Below are 15,000 nucleotides of genomic sequence, written 5' to 3' on the forward strand. Positions count from 1 at the left end.
GAGGGACGCTCTTGGACGCGGAAACGTCCGGATATTGCCGCAGGGCTGTGAGGAGAGCGTGTGTTACCAGGTTGGTGATTTAACCCTTTTAGGTCGGGATTCGATTTGAGATTTAAATTGGGCTTTAAAAACTATAAAATTTATATGTCAATATCTTTTAAACGTGTTCAAAGCGCTTTACAAGGGGTCCCTAGCAAACGGCAACACTTAACGAAATTACTTTTTTTTTCTCTCTTTCGAACAGAGGCAACGCTGAAATCTATCAAATGATATACATTTGAGCATATCTGTTTAATGTCTTTCAATCTGGGGGTTGGGGGCACATTTGGGGGCTGGTCTTCCTCACCCCATCTGGCCTAAGTCATTCCCATTCCTTTGTGTGGGTAGTTAATTCATCAAGTTTAATTCAGATGGACTTGAAGATCCTCCGCTATTCTGAGGACTTTACGTGATGTGTAAAATGTTTTAACTGTGTTTGTTATTGACTGAAAAGGGTTTTGAGCCGTTCCAGGTCTGTTAATTTTTTTTTTCTTTGTTTTTTGTTGTTTTTTTTTTTGAGTTTTCTTTTTTTTTTTTTTTTTACATTATTTTAACAAATCCTTGATGTTGAAATTGACGTGCATGTGTGTGTGTGTTCCTTGTTCTCTCCCCAGTGCCAGGGCACCGTTCTCCAGGGGGAGTTGGTGGTGGGCGCCTCACGAGTGGACCAGTGTGCTGTGGGGGAGGTGATCAGCGAGACAGCCTCTTGGCACCCGGCCTGTTTCGTGTGCGTCACCTGCAGGGAGCTGCTGGTGGACCTCATTTACTTCTACCATCAGGGACAGCTGTACTGTGGGAGGCACCACGCCGAGCTGCTCAAGCCCAGATGTGCTGCTTGTGACGAGGTGAGTTGATGGTGGTGATGGTGATGATGGTAGTGGTGGTGATGGTGATGGTGGTGTGGTGGTGATGAGGTGAGTGTGGTGGTGGTGATGTGGTGGTGGTGGGAGTTTTGGTCTGGTGGTGTGGTGGTGTGTATTGGTGGTGAGTGGTGGTGGTGGTGGTGTGTGGTGATGATGATGGTGGTGGTGGTGGTGGTGATAGTGGTGGTGGTGATGGTGGTGGTGGTGATGTGATGGTGTGGTGGTGGATGGTGGTGGTGGGGTGATGATTGGGGTGATGGTGGTGGGGTGGTGGTGATGGTGGGTGGTGGTGGTGATGGTGGATGGTGGTGGTGGTGGGTGGTGGTGGTGGTGGTGATGTGATTGTGTGGTGGGTGGTGATGATTGGTGATGGGTGGTGGTGGTGGTGTGATGGGTGGGTATGTGTGGTGGTGGGTGGTGGTATGATGATGGTGTGATGATGTGATGATTGATGATGATGTGATGGATGATGTTGGTTGTTGATGACGATGGTAGTGGTGTTGGTGATTGAAGTAGATGTGGTATAGATGTAAGAGAAACAAGATACTTATTATGTAATCTGTCAAGTTCTCTTACCCGCTGTTTAATCAGAAAACCTATGATATAATTGAACATCATTAAATCTATACAAACACATATCCACAACTTCCTGTTACGAATCTCTTATCGTACTCCTCGCGATTGTACACCAAAACATCTTTATACTCATCCCCACCCCCCACCCCCCACCCCAACCCTACTTTTACATTTACCCGGAGTTCGTACCAAAAAAAAAAAATAAAGGAAAAGAAAAAAAAGACTGCGCTGTATGGCCTTGAACAAGTTACCTCGCCCTAGCTCAATTTGCGGCGCTGCATTGCGGCTAACGCCTGGGTTATTCTAGTCTTCCCTTGAAATCGACTCTTGAGACAAATTCACCCTATGGGATGAATGAAGGGAATTTTATTTAAAATTTCTTGTGTTTTTATTTCCTCTCTCCTACTAGATCATCTTTGCAGACGAGTGCACGGAGGCCGAGGGCAGCAGTTGGCACATGAAGCATTTCTGTTGTCTGGAGTGCGACAGGCAGCTGGGCGGCCAGCGTTACATCATGAGGGACGGACGGCCTTACTGCTGCGCCTGCTTCGAGAACATGTTCGCCGAGTACTGCGACACCTGTGGGGAACATATCGGGGTTGACCAGGGTCAGATGACCCACGACGGTCAACACTGGCACGCGTCCGAGGCGTGTTTCAAATGCCACACGTGTCAGACCTCTCTTCTAGGGCGTCCATTTCTGCCCAAGCACGGAGTCATCTACTGCTCGGCCGCCTGTAGTCGCGCCGGGTCCATGAACACTCAGACTCCCCGACGACCCGAGGACTATCTCGTCAACATGCAGGAGGCGAGAGTAAGCTCCCCTGTGAGTCACGTGATGCAAGAAGGGAAGGCCGGGATACAGGAAGTCCTGAGACAGCAGTACACGCTCCCCGACAGCCTCCCGTCCTCGGACAGAGACCAGGGTTACGCCACATCCAGCAACAGTGAGGTCTACGCTCCGGGGATGTTTGAAGTCCACGCCGGGGGGCCGGAAGCGGATGACGAAGAGTCTGTGTACACGCTCAATATAGACGGGTTAGTGGATGCTCTCCCTTTACAGGAAGCCAAAAGACGTAATCGATTATCCCAATTCTCAATGCCCGACCTGAACCAGCAGGAGGAACAGCAGACGTCATCGGAAGACGCCACGACGCCCCAGGCAGAACCCAGAGACAACATGGCGCCCGGGGGTGTTTGGAATCACGGGTATTCACTCGGTCCCTCCAATACGTGTCAAGATAATACCGACAAGAGCAATAACCCTGTAGGCAACACGCCGAATATCAGTCTTCATTACGCCTCGGCCAACGTGCCTCACCACCACCACCTGATGGGCCCAGACGACCCCAATCTCATGATGTCGGCATCCATGATGATGATGCACAGTCACAGAGCCACCAACAACGGCAGTTTTCAATACCATCATCCCCACAACGGCCGAAGTGGCGGCAGCGGTGACTCCCTCCCTCCCCCAATGTTTCACCCTCACCACCACCCTGCTTTGCATCACCACCACCACCATCACAACCATCAACCCCTTACAACCAATAGTAATAGTAGTAATAGTCAATCACCGTCCACGCCCTTACAAGAACAGGGTCAAGGCCATTTCCCTCGACAACAACAACAACAAGCCCCGCCCCCTGTGTACAGACAGGCGTCCAAGTCAAATTCAATGCGATCACATCCGGAGTTACCTAACCTTGGCCACGGAGCAGACGTGAATCAACACACCCCGTCACCACCCCTACCCCCATCGCAACAACAACAACCACAACCACGCTTACCGCCCCACGCCCGATCAGCTGCGGGCACGATCCCCTTACCCGACAACACCAAAATGAACCCAATCTCTCGCCCGCCCCAGGCACCCCGACCTCAAGGATGCCCTCGCAGCCACAGCTTTGAAGGGCGCCCAGGCAGTGCCCAGTCAGTCCTACAGTCCAACCCATCCTCGGCGCGATCCCAGTCCCATCACAGCAATAGCAGTTCTAGCAATCACCACCACCACCACAACCACCATCACCACCACCACCATAACAACCACCTTTACCAACAAATCGGTAACCCAGCCAATCAAAATCCTTCTTCTAACAAAGAAAACGGAAGTAGTAAAAAGTCGAATAGATCCCCGGTTGTGTTAGATAGCGCCGCTGCCGATAAGTTCATGTACGGGGTATTCGATGACGACCATTGCAGCACGTGCTCCAGTTCCAGCGATTCGGATGAGTTTGATTATTACTATCACAACTCCAGGAGCAACAAAATCTCCTATGTGGATGACATGGGAATCGGAGGGACCGTGGGCAATCCTGCTGCTATGTCTCGTCGCTCTAGGAGACATCGCCAGAAGCAAAAGAACTGCGTGCTTCAATGATGAAGAAATACTCGTAGAATTAGAATTTATTGATGCTCTAAACAAGACACGTCATTAGAAACAGAAGAATCGTGTGGTCTATGATGAACTGCTGCTCTTAGTATTAGAATATATTATAATGATGCACTCAAAGACATGAGCAGAAGGAATGTGTGCTTCAAAGATGAAGCGACTGTAGATTATGTTGATTTTCTAGATGACATTGTCAGACTTAGAATTATGTGCTTCAATGATGAACTGCTCGTAGATTTTGTTGATGCTCTTGAAGACATCCTGGACAGCAGATGGCGTGTTTGCGTCAAAGAAGACTTTGTCGATCCTTTAGGAAACATCGATGGTAGTATAAATAGAATAGAATTGTGCTTCAAGAACCAAAATAGAATAGAATTGTGCTTCAAGAACCATGTGTGTGTGTATGTGTATGAACGACTCTAAAGATTACACGAGTTTTCACTCTTCTGTGCTCCAGTCTTGCCAATGTGTACAGTGTACAGTTGATGTGTAGCATTTTTTTTTCAGTATAAAACGGATGTAAAATATATCAGTAATATTATATACCTCTGAGAACCGGAAAAAAAACACATTATTTTTCAATTCGTCGTGAAATAAGCCTAAGGAAGATTGACATTGACATAATTGCTTGTGTAATTCTTGACATAATTGCTTGTGTAATTCTATACACTAAAATGTCCACGTTGCCTGACTTCTCGCGCTCAAAGTTCAAAGTTGAAAGTTGAAAAAGTTCAAGACAATCACCATGTCATATTGCTGGAGATGTGTTATGGTTTGTGTGTAATGTGTATATTTTTCTATACACACGTCTTTATATAATTGATTAACTTGTGCCCATTTTTGCCGTGGCTGATCTTCCGGATATGACGTCACCCAGTGTCTTTGTTACGTAAGAAAATATTTGGATACTGACTCGATAGACATTGCAATGTGATTCGGCATTTAGGATGGATGGTGTGTGATTGTGTGTGGACTCAATGTGTAGGAAGTGTGTTCTCAATTTGGATTTAACGAACAGAAAGGATTTCTTACTGGCACTGGCAGGCAGGAATAGTAATGACGACACAACACATGTGGAGGATCTTGTTGTGACCTGTTGATATTCAACATGACGTTGGTTTGGACATAATGGCTAAAACAAAATCAGTATTATTGTGGGGAGTGGGGGGGGGGGGGGGCGAGTTTATTATTATTATTATTATTATTATTATTATTATTATTATTATTATTATTATTATTATTATTATTATTATTATTATTATTATTATTATTAGCTATAGCAGCTGATGCAAAATATTATACGATTGAGATATTCAAATGGTACGAAACACCCCCCCCCCCCTCTTCTCTCTCTCTCTCGCTCTCTCTTTCTATCTATCTATCTACCTACCTATCTATCTCTCTCCCCCCCCCCTCTCTCTCTCTTTCTCTCTCTCTCTCTTCCCCCCCCCCTCTCTCTCTCTCTCTATCTATCTATCTCTCTCTCTCCCTCTCTCTCTCTCTCTCTCTCTCTCTCTTACCAGACCTGCCAATAAATACACGTTGTCCTTGTCCAATGCGATGCAAATCGTCTTCCTTCATTTTAAATCAACTTGGATATTTTATAAATGTATAATGTATTGATACAAAAGTACAATTAATTTATAGACTAATGAATTCTACCTGTCCAATTCTACTGGATTCTGTAATACTGTCATGATGATTTATGATATGTGGTCGGCGGATCAAACCTCTGAAGCCCCGATTTTCACGATCGGCGGATCAAACCTCTGAAGCCCCGACTTTCACGATCGGCGGATCAAACCTCTGAAGCCCCGATTTTCACGATCGGCGGATCAAACCTCTGAAGCCCCGACTTTCACGATCGGCGGATCAAACTTCTGAAGCCCCGACTTTCACGATCGGCGGATCAAACCTCTGAAGCCCCGATTTTCACGATCATCAAACCTCTGAAGTCTACATACGAGCTTTGCGCACCATGATTTATTTCATTTTGGGCGAATCAGACCTCCGATGTCGAATCAAACCTCTGAAGTCTACATTCGAGCTTTGCGCACCATGTTTTAGTTAATGTTGGGCGGATCAGACCTCTGATGACGTCATAATAGACATATTATAGACTTAAAGAGTTTTGATCCGCCGACCGACCATCGATCTTACTATGTATATCCGGATAAAGAGATGTGCAGTTGAAATGCCTTTATGCAATGTTCAATGAGAAGTGACGTATGTGTCAGCCTCAGGTTCATATCATCCCTCACCCCCCCCCCCCCCCACCCCAGAGGGCGGTCAGTTTGGTTTTTGTTTTCTTTTCTTGCTTTTTTTTTTGGTTTGTGTTTCCTTTTCCCCTTATTTTTTTATTATTTTTGTTTGTTTGTTGGAATGGGGTGGGTGGGGGGGGGGGGGGGGGTAGCACATCGTTGGGTTTTTGTGTTCTTTCTGGCTTTGTCTTCTCGTGTCTGACGTCATCAAGAATGGAGTCAACTGCAAGTGCAATGGAAATTATGACAGGGTATAGATGGAACGAGATTGATGCTACTCAACTCTTTGTTGTTTCTCGGCAACCATTTTGGTGATTAGTGTTCACTAAAATCTATCAATCAGACCGTAAATGTTTTTTCAAGGTTACGCATAGTTTCATGTGGTGGTCCGTTATATCTTGGTGACGGATGTTGTGATTATTTTACCTAAACGCATAGCATCAGTAGAACAACAGTCACCCGTTCATCGTCATGTTGGGAGCAATGCTCTCCGTTCCATTCTCTTTCATCATTGATCCATTGTCGATGCACGTTTAAAGTGTTCATCTGAGGCAATATTGTCACGTGACGTATGTCTACCCCTCAACCCTGACCTTCGTCAACCAAAAGCCTGATACTAAAAACAAAGATTCGTCATAAAAGAAGACGAAGATCACGGGGAAAAGTTAATTGTGAGTTGTAATCAGTAAATAGCTCAACCAATGGAATCATTTGTTTCCTTGAGTACTTCTAAAAACAACTTACTTTTCACTTTCCTTTGGTGATCGTCGTCTTCTTCGTGACGTCACTGTTTCGAAGGAGACGCCTCAAACCGTGGCCTTCGTAAACTTATGGCCTGACACTGACCAAAAAAAAAAATGACGTCAAAATGCCTGTCTTTTGCCACAAAAGAAAACAAATCGTGAGTTGTATTCAATAGCTCAACCAATGAAATAACTTGTTTCCATGAGCTCTACTAACGACAACTCACTAGGCGGTGCAAAAACCAAATAATAACGTCAAACTGCCAGTCCTTTTGGATTTCAGTGTCAGGCTATAACATAACGATGGCTACACTCAAACCCGTAGCCATCGTTAACTCATAGCCTGACACTAGAATCCACTAGGACTTATAGTTTGACGTCATTTTTTTAGCTTTGTGGAGCGTTTAGTGAGTTGTCGTTAGTAAAGCTCAAGGAAACAAGTGATCCCATTGGTTGAACTCTTGAATACAACGCACGGTTTTTTTTTTTCTTTTGTGGCCAAAGACTTGTCTTTTGACGTCATTTTTTGGTAAGTGTCAGGCCATGAGTTTACAAAGGCTACGGGTGACGCTTTGACCATAGCCCCTCATTTTTCACCTACCCATAAATTACATCAACCATTTAACTGTCGTACTCTGGAAAGACACGTATTTAAAAATTTAGCCAGAAAACTCGTCCTTCAAATATCGATTGATTTAAATGGCCCTCATCTTGGCTAAAACTTTCAAACCTGAGATTTGAAAGTTGTTGTCAAGCGTTTATAATAATATTGTAGATATTTTATTGTTGACATAAAAAGATGAACTCTCGCCTGTACGACGAAATCAATGTGTGTGGTTTTTTTTTTACTGCTGTGACTGCCATCAATTACTTATATAACGTCTTCCATTCAGATGATATCAAAATGGCTTCCGGTTTCTATACCAAATATGGGATTCAATCCAAACCAAACGGCATTTAACGTGAATGTTGACGTGTTGGCTGTTGGTTGTGGACGCAATGTTATTCTTGTTGTTGTTGTTGTTGTTGTTGTTGTTGTTGTTGTTGTTGTTGTTGTTGTTGTTGTTGTTTTATGATGATCATCATTATTGTGTTGTTGGTGGTTGTGTTGCTATTTTCGTGGTGATTGTTTTTGTTGCTATTTCTTTTCTTCTTTTTTTTTAATTTATTGTTATTGCTGGTGATGCTGCTGACTTTTTTTCTTTTTGGTGGTGGTGGGGGGGGGGGGCGTCTTTTATCCTGTTGTTGTTGTTGTTGTTGCTATTATTGTTGTTGTTATTCTTGTATATCTTCCAAGTTAACTGACAGAGATACAGTATGTTATCCCCCCTCCCCCTCCATCCCAACCTAGTCCCAACGACTCTCTCTCTCAGTGAGAGATCCGTTTAACTTAAGGATGAACATGGACCTTCCCACTGACTGTATATTTGGTCATTTTTCATTTTCCTCAGTATTTTAATCGTCACAATTTCATTTTCAATGTTTAAATGATGATGATGATGATGATGATGATGATGATAGTAATGATGATAATGTTTAGAATAACCAGATTGTGATAAACCAAGGTACTGAGATACGAGTTTAACTTCAAGAGCGTCCGACTTTAAATCTGCAAGCACCGTGTTCTGATCAATTCATTTGTATACCTTTTATTACAGCCCCCCCCCCCCCCCAAATGGGTGGGGTTCTTGACCTCCCATAGAGGGCAGGAAGGTCACTGACTGTGTCTTCTACTTCTTTACCCCTACATCTGTTTTCCAATTCCAATTACTTTTTGTCTTTGTCTTGGATTGAGATTAGACTTAGTTTTGTCCTAGCCCTGGCTGGAGTCCTTGACTGTGAGGGAAACGGTGAAATGTATAGTGTTAGTTTTAGGAGATGATATTTTTTTCCTTGTAAATCATCTCTCTGTGATTTATTGATAGTTGTATTTTGTATTGAACATCTTGTAAACATTTGAGTGTGTTCCCATTAGTCGGAGTCTGTGCTGGTGTTTGGATGAGACGTTTTAGTGATCCCAAACTAATTACATTGATAGGATGCTCTTGGAATCTACATCTGTTCCATTTTCGAACAAATTCGCCTTTGTCTTACCTTTTCTTGGGTGCTTTAATTATAATTCTAGAACTTTTTATATCCCATTTGCTTCCTTTATACTGGCGCTGATATGACCTTAATGTGTTGCAAGCGCCGTAAAACCCTTTAAAAAATCTCTCTCCCTCTCTCTCTCTCTCTCTTCTTCTTCTTCTTCTTCTTCTTCCCCCCCCCTCCCCACCCCAACGCCACGGTAGAGTTTGGACGCCCTGGACATATTGCATCACCCACCCTCACGTCGCCTTCCCTCTTTTGATTTGTATGCAAACTTATTCATTGCTCCTTTGCATGTCATTATTAATTTATGTAAATTTATGTAAATACGACTGGCTATTATGATGTAGGTACTAATATTTTCCTCCAGAGGAATTCATTCACATGAAATAATGTACAATGTCTGAATGAGTATTTACAAATATCACGATTGAATTGAAATATTTCATAAAATAAAACATATGAAAATTATGTGACTATCCATAAGTACATAATATGTAGTTTGTCATTTAAATGTTTGACATATTCTGTTCAATATGAATATGAATTCATTCATATGAATGTGTATATATGAATGTATTGTGGTTTCTCATCGATTTCAGTATGATTTGAAAATTCATTTTTATTCTTTGTTGCTAATGTAGATGAAATTGATGCTTGGATGATGTGACTGCTAGAATATATGCATAATACGAATACGATGATGATGACGATGGTGATGATGTATAACTCGATTTGCTTATGACGACTAACTGTAACTGTAACTCTATAACTGTGACATATTTTATAAAATTTGTGGCCCGTCCTGTCACTATGGTACTGTGTCAGATTGAACTGTGTGGAGAAAATTGGGTTTTATATTTATAAATAGATTGGAATTTGGGTTTTTATTCTTTCCTCATCTGGTTGAGGGTGATGGTTCTATTTCTTCTACTACTACTACTACTACTACTACTACTACTACTACTACTACTACTACTACTACTACTACTACTACTACTACTACTACTACTACTACGTATTACTATTTTTTTTAGTTTGTCTTCTTGTTTGTTATTTTGTCTATGGGTCAAAGATTTGAACCTAGGTGCATTTGGCGACTTTTTGTATCAATTTGATATTATTATTATTATTATTATTATTATTATTATTATTATTATTAATGTTGTTATAATTATTTTTCAGGGCGTAATATTTAAATTGTGTTGTTTTTTGTTTTCATAGTGCTGCTCTATTCATGGTGATGTTGTATTTATAAAGTTCTTTAGCTTATTGCCTGCAATATATATATATATATATATATATATATATATATATATATATATAGAGAGAGAGAGAGAGAGAGAGAGGAGAGAGAGAGAGAGAGAGAAGGGGGGGGGGGGGTAGGCGGATGAAAGAGTAGAGATGACACGTGTCATTATTCATACATTTCATTTAACACCAAGTTATTTGTTGTTTTAGTGACGTCATTCTTGACTACGTCTATCAAATGTTGTGTGTTTGTGTCTGTCTTAGTGGTTGTGCTAGTGGTGTTGAGGCACATTGTATGTACTGGCCAGATGTAGCTCATTGTCTTAATTTGGGCAATAAAGATTATTATTATTATTTTTATTATTATTATCCATAATAGGATTCATTAGTCTGATGTCACGTCAGCCCAGCAACCAGCAGCTTGGTTCTAAACAAATAAAATCGGTACTTTTTATTCTTCGTGCTGGCTAGAACTTTTTCACATGTCATGTGATAAGAATGTATAAAAGTCAAAACATGATGAGATTTATGTTTGTCTCCCCTGGATACTGTCAACGGGAGTGACTCTGTTGTCTCTATAGATTTGGACAAAGTAAATTGTATTTAGATTTGTAATAGTCGTAGTATTAGTATCGAATGGCTACACCTCTAGTTTGAATCTTTTAATCCATTCTTCAAATTCCTTTCCTGCCATATAGGCTGTCTCTCCTGATAGGCTTGTCACTGGGCAGTGGATGACGATGTGGTCCATTGTCTCAGGGCCTCCTTGGCAATGACGGCATGCATCTTTGTAATAGTTATTTCTTTTGATGAAAACCTAAGCCCTCTAATGAATCAATTAACTGCAACAAGCCTGAGAATACTCCAAATGCTCCAAATGGGTAGAGAGGCAAAGTCACACCAGTTGACGGTACCCTGTTATGCTTGTCGGAGAAGTATGTCATAAGGGCTGATCTGATAGTTTAGAACCAGTAACTATGCGTCATTACGAGGGAAGTGACGTCACGACTGTTGAACCGTATTACTCACCTAATGCATTTAAGAACAAGTTGAGAAATTCGGGATCAGGCAACGGTGCAAGACAAAGACATGACAAAAACTGTATGAAAGGTGACAGACTAAGCAAGAAAAATAAATCGTCCAAAAAAATCCTTTCAAAAGGTCTGAGGTTCGATCCCCAGTCCCCAATTAAAAACAAAAATAATTCTTGGCGTTTTGAATAAAAAACAAACAAATTGAAACAGAAAAGTCTATTTTTTTTTTTAATACACTAAATGTAGTGAGTGTGAACAGCATAGACTTTGTCAGAAAGACAATTAGATATGAAAATTCACTTAAGCTAGTGCTACTACGCTGCTCACAATGCGGGTCGGTTTTTATGGTTTTTATGTTTGTTTGTTTTGGTTTTGTTTGTTTTTGTTTTATGCTTTGTTTGTTTGTTTTTATATTTGATTTTTTTTTTTTGAGTAGCATTAATAACTTTTTATGATATGTATTGATATGAATATTTTTGATCTGACCTTATGTTGCTGACTCTATAACTTATTAATTGATTATTATTATTATTATTATTATTATTATTATTATTATTATTATTATTATTATTATTATTATTATTATTATTATTATTATTATCACTATTATTATTATTACTATTATCATTGTTGATATTATTAATATTGCTATTATTATTATTATTATTATAATTAACAATCTATCTATGTGCCTTACTCATTATGTTCCCGCCTGTCGGTGGTGAGGCCAGTGCGCTATCCCCTCAGCCAAAAGCAAATCTTAGCAGCTCGCCTCGTCCTCCGTTTACACCTATTGTTTTGTGTGTTTAGTTCATTGAATAATTAATTCATTCATTCATTAAATCCATTATAAATTATGAATTATATTTAGTTGATGTTTAATTATTTTAACCCCTTCAATTAATGTCCTCATTATTATTATTACTATTATTATTTAATTGGTTAGTCTTGCCAACGTGTATTATTATTATTATTATTATTATTATTATTATTATTATTATTATTATTATTATTATTATTGCTGAATAAAGAAGTTCATTTTTGGAGAGAAAAACAATGGGTTTTTTTTGTTTTGTTTTGTTGTCGTTGCGTCTTAGGGAGCGTTCACATATTACGTCATCAAAAATTTGCCCTTTTTAGACCCCCCCCCTCCCCCAAATCATCACTTGTCATCATTGACCTGACCCCCCCCCCCCCCCCCTCAACAGATCTTTAATTTCACAATATTTATTATTCGTTTTTCAAACCATAAACATTGATTATCAACGTTTGATAAAACACATTCAGACATTTTATTAATTTCAGAAACTGTTGATAATTTATGTTTTACGATACAATGGGGACATAAAATTTAAATTTGCAAAGATAAAATCTAACAAACATTATTTAAATTAGGCTACTTGGTGCAGGTGCTATTAAAAAAATTTCAGAAAGTGTAATTTAAAATAGTATAGGAGGCAAATTATTTTATAGCATATTAGTCTTTTAGTGGAATGAATTTCTGTTTCAATTTCCAAACATAAAATTAATTGATTCAAAAATGTTTCTGCCTTGGACCTCTGGCAATGTACTATAAATAGTATCATCAATTTCATCTTCATCGTCATCACTTTCTCCCATTTGCTGTTCTTCTTGTATGCTGCATTTTCGTGAATGGTCTTTCATTGCTGTGATCGAGGAGTGATACAATGCACATTTAGGGCAAGTTCGCCTTTTGAGAAGTGATACCCCTTTCCCATCTTGTTTCTTGAGAGATGGGCAATACTCATCATAGCAATTTATCTTTAGCTGTTTTGAAAGGAACAAACTTTGAAATAGGCTTCCAAATCTTCCATTAATGCCTTTTTGCTAATTTATTTGGAAAGCCATTTTTGAAGCTCTTGCATTTAATAAAATAGGCCTAATTTGCCTATGTTTTGATGACATCATCTTGGGTCTGACCCCCCCACCCCCCCATGTCAACACATGTCAACATTTGGTAGACCCCCCCTCCCCCCCTAGCTGATGACGTAATATGTGAACGCTCCCTTACTCTTAGTGTGAATGTGTGCTTATGTCTGGATGAGACGTAGTCGATCTCAACCCAAGTACACCGGAAGTGTGCTTTTGGATTCTACATCCGTTCCCTGTCTGACCCCCCCCCCCCCCCTCCCCCTTTGCATTACTTTTTCCTGAGTCTTTAATTGTTGTAAAAATATATTTTGGACCTTCCAATTTCTTCCCTTTTCCTGGCGCTGACATGATCTACATTACATGGGTCTGGGTGGGGATCCTGACCTCCCATAGTGGGCAGGGAGGTACATGCTGTGTCTTCTATCCCCCCATAACCGTTTTCCAATTGTTTCCTGTCATTGTCTTGGAATGAGATTACTTAGTTTTGTCCTGTCCTTGCCGGAGTTCCTTGGCTGGGAGGGAAACAGTCGAATGTATAGTTATAGTTTTGGGAGATGATATTTTTTTCATCGTAAATCATCTCTCTGTTATGCATTGTATTATGTTTAGTTTACATATTATATTATATGATTGGGGCCTGTGCTTGTGTCTGGATGAAACTTTTCGGTGATCTCAAACTAAGTCCTTTGGCGGTATGCTCTTGGAATCTACATCTGTTCCCTATTTGAACCAATTCCCCTTTGTCTTACCTTTTCTTTTGTGCTTTAATTGTAATTCTAGCACTTTTTACTATCCCATTTTCTTCCTTTTTACTGGCGCTGATATGACCTTAATGTGTTGCAAACGCCGTAACTTAAACAAAACAAAACAAACATTACTGGGTCACAAGCACCGTGAAACCCTAACAAAAACAAACAAAACAAACCACTCAAAATGAATTGGTGAAATAACCCAAAATGAATTAATGAAGTAACCCAACATTAATTGGTGAAATATCCCAATATGAACTTGTGAAATATCCCAAAATGAGTTGGTGAAATAACCCAACATGAATGGGTGAAATAACCAAAGATAATTGCTGAAATAACCCAAAATGAATTGGTGAAATAACCCAACGTAATTGCCGAAATAACCCAACATGAATTGGTGAAATAACCCAACATAAATGCTGAAATAACCCAACATGAATTGGTGAATTAACCCAAAATGAATTGGTGAAATAACCCAACATGTGAAAGACCAAAAAACAGTCAAGGCTTTTCTGGGGTGATAATGATGATCATAATTATTTTGACGATAATTGACGATGACAACAATGATGATGATGATGGCAACGATGTTAATGATGATGATGATGAAGAACGTGAAGCATGATGAAAGCATAAATCTGGGATGCATGAATATGTATTGTATTATATTTTTTAAACAGTTTATAATGACACTTTAGTCACGTGGTAGCTTTATCATAAACTACACATGAATATAACGCCGTCAGGACGAGGCGTCTTGCTGTCAAGGGACGTAATCTAGGGAATTAATCGTCGAGTCATGCCTAAGACGAGTTATCGTTATTGGCATACTGTGAACAGTCTGGTATGGACTGTGTCCCCTGCTACGTTCAAGGGACACAATCCATGAATTGCAGTCGAGTAACCGTTCCTATGATGAGTTACTATTCTTGTTGGTAGCTGTGGGTTTTCAGCGTGTGTTATTGTCTATCGAATCGTAGCCTTCGTAAACTCATAGCGTGATACTAGGTAACAATGTGAAACTGATTGAAAGCTTCAAATAAATAAACGAAAACAGTCAATGTGGACGTTTCGGGTTTCCCCTTTATCAACAAAACATGATGAATGAAAC

The 15,000-nt window shown here is 40.3% G+C and overlaps 1 protein-coding gene across 5 annotated transcripts in view; it reads left to right on the plus strand.

Annotated features, from left to right (window-relative positions):
- Positions 1–10,235, plus strand: part of LOC144975266 (uncharacterized) — a 221,062-nt gene extending 210,827 nt beyond the window's left edge. For all 5 annotated transcript variants that reach the window (XM_078919190.1, XM_078919194.1, XM_078919192.1 and 2 more), the window contains 3 exons: positions 1–70; positions 654–884; positions 1,888–10,235. The exon at positions 1–70 is cut by the window's left edge and continues 182 nt beyond it. In XM_078919190.1, the coding sequence (XP_078775316.1) occupies positions 1–70; positions 654–884; positions 1,888–3,858 (2,272 nt within the window). In that variant the 3' untranslated portion in view covers positions 3,859–10,235. The remainder of the gene's footprint in view (positions 71–653; positions 885–1,887) is intronic.
- Positions 10,236–15,000: the final 4,765 nt, after the last annotated feature.

The sequence above is a fragment of the Berghia stephanieae genome, chromosome 6 (genome assembly GCF_034508935.2).
Source record: "Berghia stephanieae isolate SIO BIC M18660-M18661 chromosome 6, UCSD_Bste_1.3, whole genome shotgun sequence".
Classification (NCBI taxonomy): Eukaryota; Metazoa; Mollusca; class Gastropoda; order Nudibranchia; family Aeolidiidae; genus Berghia; species Berghia stephanieae.